The following is an 18,667-nucleotide window of genomic DNA, read 5'->3' as shown; positions in this document are numbered from 1 at the left end:
CCTTGGTGTACTTGTCCATAGATCACTGAAGGCAGCAGCACAGGTAGATAAGGTGGCTAAGAAGGCATATGGGATACTTGCTTTTATTAGCCAAGGCACAGAATACAAGAGCAGGGAGGTTATGATGGAGTTGTATAAAATGCTAGTTAGGCCACAGCTGGAGTACTGTGTACAGTTCTGGGCACCACACTATAGGAAGGATATGATTGCACTGGAGAGGGTGCAGAGGAGATTCACCAGGATGTTGCCTGGGTTGGAGCATTTCAGCTATGAAGAGAGACTGAAAAGGCTAGGGTTGTTTTCCTTAGAGCAGAGAAGGCTGAGGGGGGACCTGATTGAGGTATACAAAATTATGAGGGGCATTGATAGGAAGAAGCTTTTTCCCTTAGCGGAGGTGTCAATAACCAGGGGGCATAGATTTAAGTTAAGAGGCAGGAGGTTTAGAGGGGATTTGAGTAAAAAAAATTTCACCAAGAGGGTGGTTGGAATCTGAACACACTGCCTGAAGGGGTGATAGAGGCAGGAACCCTCACAACATCTAAGAAGTATTCAGATGAGCACTTGAAACACCATAGCATACAAGGCTATGGGCCAAGTGCTGGAAAATGGAATTAGAATAGTTAGGAGCTTGATGGCTGGCACACACACAATGGGCCGAAGGGCCTGTTTCTCTGCTGTATAACTCTATGACTCTATGAACGGCCTAGCTCTAATTTTAAGATTATGCTAATTGTTCTGGACTCCCACCCCCACCAGAGGAAATAGTTTTTCTCTATCTACCTGATCAAATCCTTTATTCTCTCTCTTCCGCTGCCATATGTTTGATGCAAGATCAGTAGAAACCCTTTATTCACATATCAGTCTGGGTTTATTGCCAACCTTAGAGAAAAAAGTAACAACTGACATGATATGCTGGATATTCAGGGTGGAATTGTGGCTGGACAGGTAGAAATGTTGGGGAGATATGGATTACTGCTGCTCCCTCTGCCCCACCACCCCATCCTGTCACCTCAATCTGGATTGCCCTACTGGGACCACTGGTGACAGCCCATTCCCAGGATGCCACTAGTGGTGCAGTGCTTAGCACCGCAGCCTCACAGCTCCAGGGACCCGGGTTCAATTCTGGGTACTGCCTGTGCGGAGTTTGCAAGTTCTCCCTGTGACCGCGTGGGTTTCCACTGGGTGCTCTGGTTTCCTCCCACAGCCAAAGACTTGCAGGTTGATAGGTAAATTGGCCATTGTAAATTGCCCCTAGTATAGGTAGGTGGTAGGGAATATGGGATTACTGTAGAGTTAGTATAAATGGGTGGTTCTTGGTCGGAACAGACTCGGTGGGCCGAAGGGCCTGTTTCAGTGCTATATCTCTAAATGAATAAAAGCTGGTGGAGATGGGTACCATGTTTCTGGGTCCCGTTCCATTCCTCTCCTGTCCACCCCAGTTAAGGACCAGCCTGTGGGAGGTTGCAGCATGCGTGGCGTAATGTGATAGAGGCCTAAAGGTCTTCGGAAGGAGGGAAAGAGATGAGTAGACAACCACGTGTGGAATGTTCTAATATTTTTAGGGAATTTTGGAAAATTCCCGAGATTCGGGGAAGGTTCCATTCGATTGGAAAATAGCCAATGTAACTCCTTTATTCAAATAAAGGAGGGAGACAGAAAGCAGGAAATTACAGGCCAGTTAGCTTAACATCTATCATAGGGAAAATGTTAGAAGCTATTATTAAAGATGTTATAGCAGGGCACTAAGAAAAATTCAAGGTAATCAGGCCGAGTCAACGTGGTTTTGTGAAAGGGAAATCATGTTGAACCAATTTATTGGAGTTCTTTTTTATGTTGTATTTTTATTTTTAATTTTATTTTTTATTTTTTTTAAATTTTCTTTGAAGAAGTAACATGTGCTGTGGATAAAGGGGAACTGGTGGATGTACTATACTTAGATTTCCAGAAGGCATATGAAAAGGTGCCACATCAAAAATGTTATTGCAGAAAATAAAAGCTCATGGTGTAGGGGGTAACATGTTGGCATGGATAGAAGATTGGTTAGCTAACAGGAAACAGAGAGTAGGCATAAATGGGTCATTTTCTGGTTGATATGATGTAACGAGTGTTGTGCCACCGGGATCAGTGCTGGGGCCTCAACATTTTACAATTTATACAAATGACTTGGATGAAGGGACTGAAGGTATGGTTGTTAAATTTGCTGACAACACAAAGATAGGTAAGAAAGTAAGTTGTGAAGAGGGCATAAGGAGGCTAAAAAGGGATACAGATAGGTTAAGTGAGTGGGCAAAGATCTGGCAGACGGGGTATAATGTGGGAAAATGTGAAATTGTTCATTTTGGCTGGAAAAATAAAAAAGCATATTATCTAAGTGGCAAGAGATTGCAGAGCTCAGAGATGCAGAGGAATCTGGGTGTCCTGGTGCATGAATCACAAAAGATTAGTATGCAGGTACAGCAAGTAATTAGAAACATAGAAAATAGGAGCAGGAGTGGGCCATTCTCCCCAACGAGCCTACTCCACCATTCATTATGATCATGGCTGATCATCCAACTCAGTAACCTGTTCCCACTTTCCCCCCATATCCTTTGATCCCTTTAAACCCAACAGCTATATCTAACTCCTTCTTGAAAACATACAATGTTTTGGCCTCAACTGCTTTCTGCAGTAGTGAATTCCACAGATTCACCAATCTCTGGGTGAAGAAATTTCTCCTCATCTCAGTCCTGAATGGTTTAACCCCTACCCTTAGACTATGACCCCTGGTTCTGGACTCCCCCACCATCGGGAACATCCTTCCTGCGTCTACCGTGTCAAGTCCTGTTACAATTTTATAGGTTTCGATGAGATCCCCCCTCAGTCTTCTGAACTCCAGCGAATATAATCCTAACCGACTCAGTCTCTCCTCAAACGTCAGTCCCGCCATCCCAGGAATCAGTCTGGTAAACCTTCGCTGCACTCCCTCTATAGCAAGAACATCCTTCCTCAGATAAGGAGACCAAAACTGCACACAATATTCCAGGTGTGGCCTCACCAAGGCCCAGTATAATTGCAGCAAGACATTCCTGCTCCTGTACTCGAATCCTCTCGCTATGAAGGCCAACATACCATTTGCCGTTTTTACCGCCTTTTGGACTTGCATGCTTACCTTCAGCGACTGGTGTATGAGAACACCCAGGTCTCGTTGCATATTCCCCTCTCTCAGTTTATAGCCGTTCAGATAATAATCTGCCTTCCTGTTTTTGCTACCAAAGTGGATAACCTCACATTTATCCACATTATACTGCATCTGCCAATCATTAGCCCACTCACTCAACTTGTCCAAATCACCCTGAAGCCTCTCTGCATCCTCCTCACAACTCACCCTCCCACACAGCTTTGTGTCATCTGCAAATTTGGAGATATTACATTTAGTTCACTCATATAAATCATTAATATATATTGCGAATAGCTGGGGTCCTAGCACCAATCCTTGCGTTACCCCACTAGTCACTGCCTGCCTTTCGGAAAAAGACCCATTTATTCTTACTCTTTGTTTCCTGTATGCCAACCAATTTTCTATCCATCGCAATACACTACCCCCAATCCCATGCGCTTTAATTTTACACGCTAATCTCTTGTGGGACTTTGTCGAAAGCCTTTTGAAAGTCCAAATAAACCACATCCACTGGCTCCCCCTCATCAACTCTACTAGTTACATCCTCGAAGAATTCTAGTAGATTTGTCAAGCATGATTTCCGTTTCATAAATCCTTGCTGACTCTGCCCGATTCTACCACTGTTCTCCAAGTGCTCTGCTATAAAATCTTTGATAATGGACTTTAGAATTTTCCCCACTACCGACGTCAGGCTGACTGGTCTATAATTCCCTGCTTTCTCTCTACCTCCCTTTTTAAATAGTGTGGTTACATTAGCTACCCTCCAATCTGTAGGAACAGTTCCAGAGCCTATAGAATCTTGGAAGATGACCACCAATGCATCCATTATTTCTAGGGTCACTTCTTTAAGTACTCTGGGATGCAGACCATCAGGCCCTGGGGATTTATCAGCCTTCAATCCCATCAATTTCCCCAACATCATTTCTCTAGTAATACTGATTTCTTTCCGTTCTTCTCTCTCACTAAACCCTGTGTTCCCCAACATTTCTGATATGATATTTGTGTCCTCCTTTGTGAAGACAGAACCAAAGTATGCATTTAATTGGTCAGCCATTTCTTTGTTCCCCATAATAATTTCCCCTGTTTCTGACTGTAAGGGACCTACATTTGTCTTCACTAATCTTTTTCTCTTCATATACCTATAGAAACTTTTACAGTCAGTTTTTATGTTCCCCGCAAGCTTGCTCTCATACTCTATTTTCCCCTTCTTAATCAATCCCTTGGTCCTCCTTTGCTGAATTCTAAACTGCTCCCAATCCTAGGTCTGTTGTTTTTTCTGGCTAATTTGTATGCCTCTTCCTTGGATCTAATGCTATCTCTAATTTCCCTTGTAAGCCATGGTTGGGCTATCTTTCCCGTTTTACTTTTGCGCCAGACAGGAATAAACAATTGTTGCAGTTCATCCATGCGCTCTTTGAATGTTTGCCATTGCCTTTCCACCGTCGTCCCTTTCAGTAACGTTTTCCAATCCAATTAGGAAAGCTAATAGAATGTTATCATTTATTGCGAAGGGAATTGATTACAAAAGTAGGGAGATTATGTTTCAGCTATACAGGGCATTGGTGAGACCACACCTGGAGTACTGTGTATAGTATTGGTCTCCTTATTTAAGGAAGGAGGTAAATGCGTTGGAAGCAGTTCAGAGAAGGTTTACTGGACTAATAGCTGGAATGGGTGGGTTGTCTTATGAGGAAAGATTGGACAGGCTAGGCTCGTATCCGCTGGAGTTTAGAAGAGTAAGAGGCAATTTGATTGAAACATATAAGATTCTGAGGGGTCTTGACAGGGTGGATGTGAAAAGGATGTTTCCCCTTGTGGGAGAATCTAGAACTAGGAGTCACTATTTAAAAATATGGGGTCGCCCATTTAAGACAGAGATGAGGAGAAAGTTTTTCTCTGAGGGTTGAATGTCTATGGAACTCTCTTCCTCAAAAGGCAGTGGAAGCAGAGTCTTTAAATACTTTTAAAGCAGAGGTCGTTGGATTCTTGATAAAGCAGGGGGGTGAATGATTATCGGGGATAGGCGGGAACGTGGAGTCAAGGTTACAATTTGATCAGTTATGAACTTATTGAATGGCAGAGCAGGCTCGAGGGGCTGAGTGGCCTCCTCCTTCTCCTAATTCGTATGTTTGTATATTTGTATGTTAAATGTGGTTATATTTGACTCACAATGCTACTTTCTTAGTCATGTATATTATTCTTTACTCAACTGTTACCAGTGGGAATTTAAGAGAACTAAATCATAGATTTTGCCTCCATTGTTAAGTCTCTGGTGAACTCAGAGAAACTGTTTAAGTGGGGAGTAAGTTTGCACTCTCCCAGATGCAGTCATTAACTCTCGGGTACCTCATCATTATTCAATGTGTTCAAAGATAGGTTGCAACAGCTCAGAGCTCCAAGAATTTCACTTCATAACACAAATCCCTTTGTTGGGGAGTTGATTGTGTTATTTTTGCTCCAACTTTCAGCTTCTTCTAATGATTTGAGCAACAAGCTGAACAATTCAAGGACACATACAAACTCTGCATCTCAATTGATAAAGGTCATTTTTCAGTCATAAACACTGGGGCTCTTTCCTCTCGAAAAGAGAAAGCTGAGGGGTGACCTGATATGTAAGGATTTAATAGCGTAGAAGTGGAGATGATGTTTTCACTGTAGTGGAGTCCAAATTAGGGGCCAGAAATAGAAGATAGTCATTTATAAATTGAAGAAGGAATTCAAGAGAAACTTCTTTACCCAGAGAGTGGTGAGAATATAGAGCTCACTACCAGAAGCACCGTAGATACATTTAAGCAGAAGCTAGATAAACACACGAAGGGGAAATGAATAGAAGGATGTGCTGACAGTGGGAAAACGCATGTGTGGAGCATAAACACTGGCATGGACCAGTTGGACCGAATGGCCTGTTTCTCTGCTGTACATTCCATGTAATTTTATAACTAAGGGCCATAAAAATAAAGGATGAATGGAAGATCCTTGAATTCAATGAGCTGAAGACCAAAGTTGATTCTGGTGTGATTTGATTCACGGGGACTTTGTTCCAAAGTGGTTTCTGCTTCAAGCTGACATACTGCAGTATAACTCGAGAGCCAGGTCCAGAGCCAACAGAACTCCAGGAAGAAGCAGAGTGACCTCCTGGAAAAGGAGGTAATCTCACACTGCTTGGGACTGAAATGGCATGGTCAGTAACTGCAGAGCCATGACAAACCAGGGGTACAAAGTGCCCTCAGGTCTGCAGGACACTTTACCTGGAGTTCATTTAAATGTTCTGATGGTGTAGTTACTGTCACCTGTGCTCTCTCTACCTCTACTATGGACTACTGGAAGAGGAGCTCTGTGATTATGTGTAATCACACATCTGCAGAGCTCCCTCCTGATTCCATAGGTTGCAGTTCCAGCCAGTGCAAACAGGCCCAAACCCATAACCAGCTTCTGGTCTGAGACCAGTAGCTCAGTATTATCAGCAGATATCTCATGCTGGGCTCATATGAATGGAATGCTCTACCATAATAGGTGTGGCTGTTTTGATAGGCCATTGATGATGGTTGTGGTTGTTGGAGGTCAATCATCTCAGCCCCAGGACATCACTGCAGGAGTTCCACAGGGTGTGTCCTAGACCCAACCATTTTCAGCTGCTTCATCAATGATGTTCCCTCCATCATAAGGTCAGAAGTAGGGATGTTCGCTGATGATTGCACAGTGTTCAGTACCATTCGCAACTCCTCAGATACTGAAGCAGCCCATGCTCACATGCAGCAATACCTGGACAATATCTAGGCTTGGGTTGATGTGGCAAGTAATATTCGCGCCACACAAGTGTCAGGCAATGACCATCTCCAACAGGAGAGAATCTAGCCACCTACCCTTGACATTCAACGACATTATCATCATTGAAACCTCCACCATCAGCATTTTGAGGGTCATCATAGATCAGAAATTTAACTGGACCAGCTACACGAATACTGTGGCTACAGAAGCAAGTCAGAGACCGTGTAGTCTGTGGTGAATGACTCATATCCTGACTCCCCAAAACCTGTCCACAAGACACAAGTCCGGAGTGTGATGGAATACTCTCCGCTTGCCTGGATGGGTGCCGCTCTAATAACACTCAAAAAGCTCGACACCATCCAGGACAAAGCATCCCACTTGACTGGCACCTCATCCACTGCCTGAAACATTCACTCCCTTCACCACCGACGCACAGTGGCAGCAGTGTGTACCATCTACAAGATGTACTGCAACAACTCGCCAAGCCTCCTTCGACAGCACCTTCCAAACCTGCGACCTTTACCACCTAGAAGGACAAGGACAGTAGGTGCATGGTACTGAGGTTATGCTGACCGGCCAGTAATTACTCAGTCTATCCCTTTCTCCCTTTTTAAATAATGGTCCAATGTTAGTCATCTTCCAGTCCTCTGGCACTACATGGATAGCCAGAGAAGATTGGAAAATTATGGTCAGAGCTTTTGCTATTTCTTTCCTTGGTCACAAAAATTTGCTGTGCCAAAGGGGGATTTTTTAATTAATCGATTGGAAACCTACATAAAACTTTTAAGGAAAAAGAGCTGGAATTCTACAGTTAACTTTTTAAACAAAGCTGGCAGCCAAGATGGCAATTGCAATTTGTATCTGAACACTTTATGCATTCCAAGGCCTCAAGAGGAGACACATGTCTAATGAGCCTGTAACCAAGACAATGGCTTGCTCTATTGAGTGAACCACAGGAGACTGCGATCATTAGCAGGATATTCAAAGCCATCGTGGCACATTAACCTTGAAAGGGCCAACCCTTCCAGGTGTAAACATTAACATCCTGAGGCCTAAGGGACTGAAACTCCTAAACTTGAATCTCATTAGAAGGTTCCAGACAAGACACTAAGACAGTCATATGACCGTCTGTCCATCTCTCTGAAAACTGGGAGTTTTCCCATAGACAAAGCACACAAGCCAGTGACTCATTCTGTGCAGAAGCCAGGTGCACTCTCTTCTCTGTCTCCCCAGAAGACCTCGTGTGAAGCCTAGTTGCTGGATCCAAAACAAAAACGCCAGGGGAAGGAAGCCACTTATAATTCGGCCTACAAGAAAAGCCTGAACCAGGTGGGCCAGTGACAAACTGCACATTTACCAGCCAAAGAATTTAGGAACACAACTTCAGCCAGAAGACAACAGAATCAACCAACCCCACAGACTGTGTATTAATTTTTATTTGTTCCGGACTTTAATCCAACCTCAAATCTACCCATCCTCACTCTGTGATCTATTTGTGTGTGTGTGATTTTCATCTGAGCATGTACGTGAATATGTAGTGTAATTTTTTTTTTAGATTGGTTATAGAGGGTTAAATATAACAAACTCATCTCTTTCTTAAACTCAAGAAAACCTGTCCAATTGGTTCTTTATCGATCACAACAAAGGTAAAAGGTAAAACACTCACTGAAGTGGTAAGCACATCCACTGTTTAAAAAGGAATAAACTCTGTTGTGGTCAAATAAGAGGAAGGCCAAGAGGGCGACTGTGACCCCTCCTCACCTGATCAAAACACCTTGCTTCTCTTAACAGTCTGGGATACATTTCATCTGGGCTTGGGGATTTATCTATTTTAAAGGATGCTAAACCTCTTAATATTTCCTCTCTGTTTAGCCCATCCAATTTTTCACACTCCTCTTCTTAACTACAATGTCCGCACTGCCCCCCTTGTTTGTGAAGACAGATGCAAAGTATTCATTAAGAACCATGCTCACGTCTTCCACCTCTATACACAGCTTACCTTTTTGGTCTCTGATAGGCCCTACTCTTTCCTTAGTTATTATTCAATCAAATATGGACAAAAGAGCCGAGGTAAAGATGACTGTCCTTGACATCAAGACAGCATTTGACCGAGTGTGGCATCAAGGAGACCTAGCAAAACTGGAATCAATGGGAATTGGGAAAACTCTCCACTGGTTGGAGTCATACTTGGCACAAAGGAAGATGGTTATGGGTGTTGGAGGCCAAAAATCTCACCCTAGGAGATCACTACAGGAGTTCCTCAGGGTAGTGTCCGAAGCCCAACCATCCTCAGTTGCTTCATCAATGACCTTCCCTCCATCATAAGATCAGAAGTGGCGATGTTCACTGAAGTACCAGACAATGACCATCTCCAACAAAAGAGACTCTAACCATCTCCCCTTGACATTCAACAGCATTACCATCGCTGAATCCCCCACTATCAACCTCCTAGGGCTACTATTAACCAGAAACTGAACTGGAATAGCCATATAAATACTGCGGCTACAAGAGCAGGTCAGAGACTAGGAGTTCTGTGGTGAGTAACTCACCTCCTAACTCCTCAAAGCCTGTCCACCATCTACAAGGCTCAAGTTGGAAATGTGATGGGTGGATGGGTGGACTTGCCTGGATGGGTGCAGCTCCAACAACACTCAAGAAGCCCGACACCATCCAGGACAAAGCAGCGTGCTTGATCGGCACCCATCCACCACCTTAAACATTTACTCCCTTCACCACTGACGCACAGTGGCAACAGTATGTACCATCTACAAAATGCACTGCAGAATCTTACCACGTTTCCTTAGACAGCACCTTCCAAACCCGCGAGCTCTACCACCTAGAAGGACAAGGGCAGCAGGTGCATGGGAACACCATCACCTGCAAGTTCCCCTCCAAGTCACACACCATCCTGACTTGGAACTATATCGCCGTTCCTTCACTGTTGCTGGGTTAAAAATCTGACACTCCTTTCCTAACAGCACTGTGGGTGTACCTACACCAAATGGACTGCAGCGGTTCAAGAAGGCAGCTCACCACCACCTTCTCAAGGGCAATTAGGGATGGGCAATAAAAGCTGGCCTTATCAACAAACTTCACAGCCCATGAATGAATTTAAAAAAAAGTTACCCTTTTGTTCTTTATCTATTTATAAAACATTTTTGGGATTTTCTTGATTTTACATGCTAATATCTTTTCATGCCCTCTTTTGCTTTCCTAATTTCCTTTATAATTTCACCCCTGCACTTTCAATACTCCTCTAGGCTTTCTGTCGCATTGAGCTCTTGGGATTGGACATAAGCTTCCTTTTTTCACCTTATCCTACCTTGTGTGCTGCTTGATATCCAAGTGCTTCTAGATTTGGGAGACCCACCCATTTTTTTTGTTCTGAATTCTCACTTTCTCTTCCTTGAATGCCTCCCACTGCTCTGACATTGATTTACCTTCAAATAGCAGATGAAACTTAATGCAGAGGAGTGTAAAGTGACACATTTTGATAGGAAGCATGAGAAATACAATGTAAAATAAAGGATACAATACTAAAGGGGGTGCAGGAACAGAGAGACCTGGGAGTATATGTACACAAATTGTTGAAGGCGGCAGGGCAGGTTGAGAAAGTGGTTAAAAAGGCATATGGGATCTTGAGCTTTATAAATAGAGGCATAGGCCTGAATTTTACCATGGTCTTCAGGACCCAATTAAGGACAGAGGGCAGGCTCATGATGCCAGTCCAATCAAAGACTGGCAGCTCTGAAGCCTCAGCTGAAGCTCGAACAGGTAAGTAAACTAAAAATGAAAGGTTCAAGGGGACGAGGGGTCGTAGGGGAGATTGTTGGGACCATGGGGGCTTCTCTCCCTGCCCACAGCTCCTTCTTTGGGCCATGCAGCCTCTAGCTCCGATGCCCCCCACCACCCCACTCCCAGGCTGCCATAGGGAGGCTGCCTCCATTATGCTGACGACCGCCCCCCCCACCCAGGTGGCAGGGGAGGAGGGACGCGCTGTATTTGGCAAAATGCTGGCTACTCCGTAAAACAGCCCTTAATAGGGCTTTTAAGTTTGCAGATCAGCTTCTCGCCTGCTTGAGACTGTGTCAAGGAGCATCTATTTTACCAGCCCCACCTCTCAGTCTGCCACCCAGGGGCCAGTCTTCAGCCTATAGAGTACAAAAGCAAGGAAGCTATGCAGTAGATAGTTACGATCTGGAATGCACTGCTTGAAAGGGTGATGGAGGCAGATTCAATCACGGCTTTCGAAAGGAAATTGGATAAGCACTTGAAGGGAGAGAATTTGTCGGGCTACAGGGAAAGGGTGGGGACGTGTGACTAGCTAAGTTGTTCTTGTAGAGAGCTAGCACTGACTCAACAGGTCGGGAAGCTTCCTTCTGTACAGGAACCATTCTACAATTCTTCTATTATGTGTTTCTAGCTGTTTCCCGTCCACTTTTGCTAAATCATATCTCAGCTTAAAATTGGCCTTTCCCCAACTGAGAACTTTTACTCCTGGCTTATTTTGTCCTTTTCCATAACTATGTTAAATCTAACTGATCACGACCACCAAAATGCTCTAGTATTTAGGGGTAAAATTCATGATTTTCCATCTATTAAAGTTAATGGGTGGATTCTCTATTACAGGGAATGTAGTTTTGCTACAGGGACAATTTCATCCCTCAGTTGTCAGACTGGGGAGACAATTGCAGAGGATCAAGATATGGCAAATATGTTCAATATCCTTTGCAAGATTGTGGTCACATTCTGGTTTAGTTATTGTGGTTCAGGATCCTCTACCAGAAGTGGCCATCAGTATCAAGTTTGTTACAAAGAAACTTGAAGACTTGAAGGGTATATATTCCCCTGTTAAAAAGAAACTTTTCTTAATGTTTTGACTTTCCTTTAATTACCCACTAATTAAAATGATGAGCCACTGGGTGTCCACCTCCCGCTCAATTCAGGGAGCGTTAATTCGATCAAATATACTGGCCAGCCTTAAATAATATTTCTCACATTTCTCCAGCACGCACATTGGCACAGAGATGGGAGAAGCAATGAAAAGGTCATCAATCCTGCTGTGAAGTGTGAGAAACATTGTGAAAGTGGCCCAAAGATTTTATCAATCTGTAATTAAACCTAAGTGATGTCTGCCGTCTTCCCCTAGCATGACCTCCAGTCACATACATTTAGTCAAATGAACTCACAGCTGACAAATGTGCCAGCCCTAACATAATGTTGCTTGGTATATATGGAAAATGAAGTTATAAGTGTCAATGGGCTAGAAGGCTGGGAACAGACGAAGCCCTTGAGGAATATAAAGAAAGTAGGAAGGAACTTAAGCAAGGAGTCAGGAGGGCTAAAAGGGGTCAAGAAAAGTTATTGGCAAACAGGATTAAGGAGAATCCCAAGGCTTTTTATACATATATAAAGAGCAAGAGAGTAGCCAGGGAAAGGGTTGGCCCACTCAAGGACAGAGGAGGGAATCTATGCGTGGAGCCAGAGGAAATGGGCAAGGTACTAAATGTGTACTTTGCATCAGTATTCACCAAAGAGAAGGACTTGGTGGATGATGAGTCTAGGGAAGGGAGTGTAGATAGACTGGGTCATGTCGATATCAAAAAGGAGGAGGTGTTGGGCATCTTGAAAAACATTAAGGTAGATAAGTCCCCAGGGCCTGATGGGTCTACCCCAGAATACCGAGGGAGGCAAGGGAGGAAATTGCTGGGGCCTTGACAGAAATCTTTGTATCCTCATTGGCTCCAGGTGAGGTCCCAGAGGACTGGAGAATAGCCAATGTTTTTCCTTTGTTTATGAAGGGTAGCCAGGATAATCCAGGAAATTACAGGCCGGTGAGCCTTATGTCAGTGGTTGGAAATTATTGGAGAGGATTCTTCGGGACAGGATTTACTTCCATTTGGAAACAAATGGACTTATTAGCGAGAGGCAGCATGGTTTTGTGAAGGGAAGGTCGTGTGTCACTAACTTGATCAAGTTTTTTGAGGGAGTGACAAAGATGTGTCAGAGAATACAGCAGGATATAGATCGGTTGGAGACTTGGCCGGAGAAATGGCAGATGGAGTTTAATCCGGACAAATGTGAGATAATGCATTTTGGAAGGTCTAATACAGGTGGGAAGTATACAGTAAATGGCAGAACCCTTAGGAGTATTGACAGGCAGAGAGATCTGGGCGTACAGATCCACAGATCACTGAAAGTGGCAACGCAGGTAGATAAGGTAGTCAAGAAGACATACGGCATGCTTGCCTTCATCAGTTGGGGGATTGAGTATAAAAATTGACAAGTCATGCTGCAGCTGTACAGAACCTTAGTTAGGCCTCACTTGGAATATTGCGTGCAATTCTGGTCGCCACACTACCAGAAGGACGTGGAGGCTTTGGAGAGGGTACAGAAGAGGTTTACCAGGATGTTGCCTAGTCTGGAGGGTATTAGCTATGAGGAGAGGTTGGATAAACTCGGATTGTTTTCACTGGAACGACGGAGGTGGAGGGGCGACATGATAGAGGTTTACAAAGTTATGAGCGGCATGGACAGAGTGGATAGTCAGAAGCTTTTTCCCAGGATGGAAGAGTCAGTTACTCGGGGACATAGGTTTAAGGTGCGAGGGGCAAAGTTTAGAGGGGATGTGGGAGGCAAGTTCTTTACACAGAGGGTGGTGAGTGCCAGGAACTTGCTGCCGGGGGAGGTGGTGGAAGCAGGTACGATAGCGACGTTTAAGAGGCATCTTGACAAATACATGAATAGGATGGGAATAGAGGGATACGGACCCCGGAAGTGCAGAAGGTTTTATTTTAGACAGGCATCAAGATCGGCGCAGCCTCGGAGGGACGAATGGCCTGTTCCTGTGCTGTACTGTTCTTTGTTGTTCTTTGTTTGTATTTTTAAGTACAAATATTTAAGTGAGAACCTACTTATATACTGTAACAGGTGCACTTTGCACGTTGGTTGGAAACAAGAAAGATTTGCATTGATATAACACTTTTTATGACTGCCAGACATCTCAAGGCACTTTACAGCCAATGAAGGATTTTTGAAGTGTGGTCACTGTTTAATACAGGAAATGTGTCAGCCACTTTGTGCACAGCAAGCTCCCACAAATAGCAATGTGATAATGACCAGATAATCGGTTTTTTGTGCTGTTCATTGAGGGATAAATATTGGCCAAGTCACCAGGGAGAACTCCCCTGCTCTTCTTCAAAATAATGCCATGGGATCTTTTATGTCCCCCTAAGAGGGCAGCCGGGGCCTCAGTTTAAAGTTTCTTCCAAAACACAGCACCTCCAACAATGCAGCACTCCATTGATTTTTATGCTCAAATCCTGGAGTGGGACTTGAACCTAGAACCTTGTGATTCAGAGGGAAGTTTGCTACCGGCTGAACCACAGAAATACTTGAATATTTAGCTGATATTATTTAGGTTCAGACTTGTAGGTCGGGGGTTCAAGTCTCACTCCAAACTTGAGCACATAATCTCAGTGGAGTCCTGAGGAACTGCTGCACTGTTGGAGGCGCCATCTTTCGGATGAGACATTAAACTGGGGTCCCATCTGCCCTTTTGGGTGGATGTAAATGATTCCACAGCACTATTCGAAGAGCAGGGGAGTTCTGGCCAGTTTTTAATCCCTCAACAAACACCATCAAAAAACTACTTAAGTGGTCATTTATCTCATTACAGTTTGTGGGATCTTGCATTATCTAAATAAGGTGCCACACTTCCTTACATTACAACACTTGCTATGTTTCGGAAGTACTTCATTGACCGTGAAGCATTTTGGGATGTCGTGAGGATGTGAAAGGTGATATATAAATGCAAGTTATTTCTATATTAAATAGGGAACCAATGGACGTCCCACCAAAGAGTCAGGGGCCACTAATTTGGCCAGTGGCCGTTTACAGTCTAAGTCAGTATCATTCTGCTAAATATGGGTAACATTATTACCTCTCCTCGGGTACAAGGGAGTGGATCGGAATATCTGGAAGTGCAAATCGCCCCGGTCTGGTTCAGATCATCTGGCAGCCCAAAGGTGTCACTACAGTTTGTGGCAAAATACTTGTAGGGTTTCCAGGTGGAACCAAAGTCTTGAGAATGCTCCAGAACCATGGCAGCGGGCCTAGGGGATTTAAAGATCATGATGAGGTGGGTGAAGTAGAAGTAGGTCTCCAGATCCAGCTGGATGGTCTCCCTGTGCCTCCCTGGGGCCGACTGCCACCAGGTGTGTGGGTACTGGAATGAGGAATCGATCATCGCAGTGGCTGGGTGGGAATGATGGTGGCCATGAGTCGCACTACACTTCTCACATTTAGGCGGTTCCTCACACCCCCTCCCCGAATAAGAGCAGAAGAGCTCAGCGGAGTTAATGCCACAGGTGCTGGTGGTTCGTAGCTCTCTGCCTGTTGCCAGGTTGCCCAGCTGAGGGTTACAGGCTCCAAATTCACAGTGACGTCTCACCCCGGGCACATCTGTCAATCCTGAAAAGGACACAAACAGGAATCCAAATTACGACCAGCATCTAGTATGCCCCACAAAATCTACAAGCTACCAAAGGGCACTGTCCTGAAATAGCTATCAAAAGTTCCTGACGTATTCAATCCACTTTCACTCAGGTTTGACATAACGAGAGAGCAAAACTACTTTTAAAGAAGTTATCTATATATAATACTCTAACAAATGTTATTCTAACATAAAATTGCTTTTAACTATTTTCAAATGGAGTAATCTTTAGGCATGGATTTTGGTGCAGTGAAGTAAAACACTTCAATCCAAACCATGGTTGTGAAAATATGCATAAGTGTCACACCCCAATCGCAAATTATTCCAAATCTCAATGCTGCCTCCTTTATCCCTGATTGGATTGGTCAGTTTGTTTCCTTGGTCCAATCACTGTCTCCCTGGGATTGGTCAATTTGTTTCCTTGGTCCAGTCACTGTCTCCCTGGGATTGGTCAGTTTGTTTCCTTGGTCCAATCACTGTCTCCCTGGGATTGGTCAGTTTGTTGCCTTGGTCCAGTCACTGTCTCCCTGGGATTGGTCAGTTTGTTTCCTTGGTCCAATCACTGTCTCCCTGGGATTGGTCAGTTTGTTGCCTTGGTCCAGTCACTGTCTCCCTGGGATTGGTCAGTTTGTTTCCTGGGTCCAGTCACTGTCTCCCTGGGATTGGTCAGTTTGTTTCCTTGGTCCAATCACTGTCTCCCTGGGATTGGTCAGTTTGTTTCCTTGGTCCAGTCACTGTCTCCCTGGGATTGGTCAGTTTGTTGCCTTGGTCCAGTCACTGTCTCCCTGGGATTGGTCAGTTTGTTTCCTTGGTCCAGTCACTGTCTCCCTGGGATTGGTCAGTTTGTTGCCTTGGTCCAGTCACTGTCTCCCTGGGATTGGTCAGTTTGTTTCCTTGGTCCAGTCACTGTCTCCCTGGGATTGGTCAGTTTGTTGCCTTGGTCCAGTCACTGTCTCCCTGGGATTGGTCAGTTTGTTGCCTTGGTCCAGTCACTGTCTCCCTGGGATTGGTCAGTTTGTTGCCTTGGTCCAGTCACTGTCTCCCTGGGATTGGTCAGTTTGTTGCCTTGGTCCAGTCACTGTCTCCCTGGGATTGGTCAGTTTGTTGCCTTGGTCCAGTCACTGTCTCCCTGGGATTGGTCAGTTCCTGGTCTCCATGGTAAAGCTGAATCGAGTAGCTGCTCTCTGATATTTCGCTCTGGGAAGGAGTTCTCAGTTTGAAAGCTCTAGCCAAGTATTGAGATCCATCACCACAATCTCCAATGTTCCCGCTTTGTGGACTCACATCACCGGCTATAAATTGTGCACAAACTCGGGGCAGTGAGTGCGGACACTCCCCGCTACCGCGATCTACAGCCTGGCCGGTCCACAGCAGCCTCCCCACCACCCCCCGGACCCTCCTCCATTCCATGTCCCGGTACCTACCGACAGACCGGGGCTCGCAGCCCAGGGACAGCAGGACATAGGCGGCCACCCACAAGCGGCTCATCTTCCGTCTCCAGCAGAAACCCGAGCCACGCTGCAGTCAGACTGAATGTCCCAGAGCCCGGGGCTCAGGCTGCTCCGTCCCGGGACCTCTTGGCAATCGACATCCCCCTGCACGGTGCTGGCTGTCGGCTTCCCGTCCTCAGCATGGAACCACTGCGGTGGCAGGGAGCGAGCGCTTCCCTCTCCCTCTCTCTCCTCCTCCCGCTACATATCTCTCGCCCTGCTCTATGTCTCTCTATATATGGCTCTCCCTCCTCCTCCTCCCTCGCCCTGTATACAATTCCCCTCCCTCTCTGTATATTTCACTCCCTCTAATTGTTAGTCTGTCTCTTCTCTCACACACTCCCTCTAAGAGTCTAATATCTGCCAACTTTCTCCCTTTTAGTTGCAGTTTTCTCTCTCTCTCTCTCTCTATATATATATACACACACGCACCAGAATATATTTATATATATTCTCTTATATTTTCTCTCCCTCTCTTTCCTTACCTTCTATATTTTTCCCTCCCTCTATCTTTTTCTCTCCTTTTCTGTATCTCCCCCCACCCCCCCCCCGTACATCTTGCGGCTCTCTCTCCCTCTAATAACTTTCTCTCTCCCTCTAATAACTTTCTCTCTCCCTCTCGATATCTCTTTCTGCCCTCTCTCTCTCTTTGTTGCTCTGTATCTGTGTGTGTCTCTGTCTCTGTAGTCGAGCCCAGTCTGTTTTAACGGGGGATCCCGCCGCTCCGCTTTAACCCATGATCAATGACTGTGTGTGTGTGTGTGTGTGTGGGGTGGGGGAGACTGGCTTTGAGCTCGGGCTCCGGGAGTTTCAGTCTCTCATTCTGCCGGTTGCTCTGGGCGGAAGCTGAACCTGTTTAACGGACACATTAATAATCCAGAGCATCTCCTTTAAACACTGCGGAGGGGGTTTAAGGAGACATTTTCATCTATTCCCAGCCTTTGGGAAATGTCACGGGACATGGGAACCTCCCTGGATTCTTTAATAAAGTTCAGCCTCTCCCCTCTGTTCTGTCTTGTCTCCTCTCAGTGTGCGTGTCCTCTCGGTCCCGGGTCGCAGAGCCCCGACCCCGGGCTGTCTGTTACCGACCTGCTCTCTCTCCAGAGCCGGGAGCCCGAACCCCCAACACCGGAGCCTGAACATCCGCACCGGGCAGAGAGAGCGGAGTGTGAAATCAAACCCAGGGCTGGCTGAAGCGATTTGAACGGGAGCACATCGAGGGAGGAGAGAAAGTCAGAAGGAAAAGAGCAGATTGAGATACAGATAGTAAGAGTGAAGGCAAAGAGGTGAGAAATAGTGAGGCAAGGCTGAATGTGGCCGGGGAGGCGATTTTCCACAGAAAACAGGCGGGTTACCCGCTCTCCTGCCGCCTCCCACGCGATTTTTCTGCAGTCGGTTTCTTGGGGACCAGCCCTGAAGCGGCCGAGGGACAATTAAGGCATGTGAGAGGTCTTGATCAGTTTTGTGAGCAGTGCCCGGGTCCACACTGTCAGCACCTCGGCCAAAGCCCCAGTCCTGAAATCATTTGTATAAAAGGGGGAGTCAGCATACAGGAACCCATGCGTTGCCATTGATTGGCCATTGTGGAAGCAGAGCTCTCGGATTGGACTCCTGAAAGTGAGGGAGGGTTTAGGAGTAGGGGGGTCAGTCAGGGTCACTGCAAGCTGCCAGGGAAATTTGTCAGCTTAGGTCCTGGTGATTGAGGCTGTATCTGGACAAGGCTGTTTAGTGGGCTGGAGCAGTGCCGAGCAGCAGCAT

The 18,667-nt window shown here is 45.5% G+C and overlaps 1 protein-coding gene across 2 annotated transcripts in view; it reads right to left on the bottom strand.

Annotated features, from left to right (window-relative positions):
- The window catches only part of ntn4 (netrin 4), a 134,525-nt gene extending 117,421 nt beyond the window's left edge, over nucleotides 1–17,104 (bottom strand). For both annotated transcript variants that reach the window (XM_068059681.1, XM_068059683.1), the window contains exons 1-2: nucleotides 16,844–17,104; nucleotides 14,868–15,397 (exon numbers count right to left, since the gene is read on the bottom strand). In XM_068059681.1, coding sequence (XP_067915782.1) covers nucleotides 14,868–15,397; nucleotides 16,844–16,907 — 594 coding nt within the window. In that variant the 5' untranslated portion in view covers nucleotides 16,908–17,104. The remainder of the gene's footprint in view (nucleotides 1–14,867; nucleotides 15,398–16,843) is intronic.
- Nucleotides 17,105–18,667: the final 1,563 nt, after the last annotated feature.

Source organism: Heterodontus francisci, chromosome 27, assembly GCF_036365525.1.
Source record: "Heterodontus francisci isolate sHetFra1 chromosome 27, sHetFra1.hap1, whole genome shotgun sequence".
Lineage (NCBI taxonomy): Eukaryota > Metazoa > Chordata > Chondrichthyes > Heterodontiformes > Heterodontidae > Heterodontus > Heterodontus francisci.
This window is presented reverse-complemented; position numbering and strand designations above follow the sequence as displayed.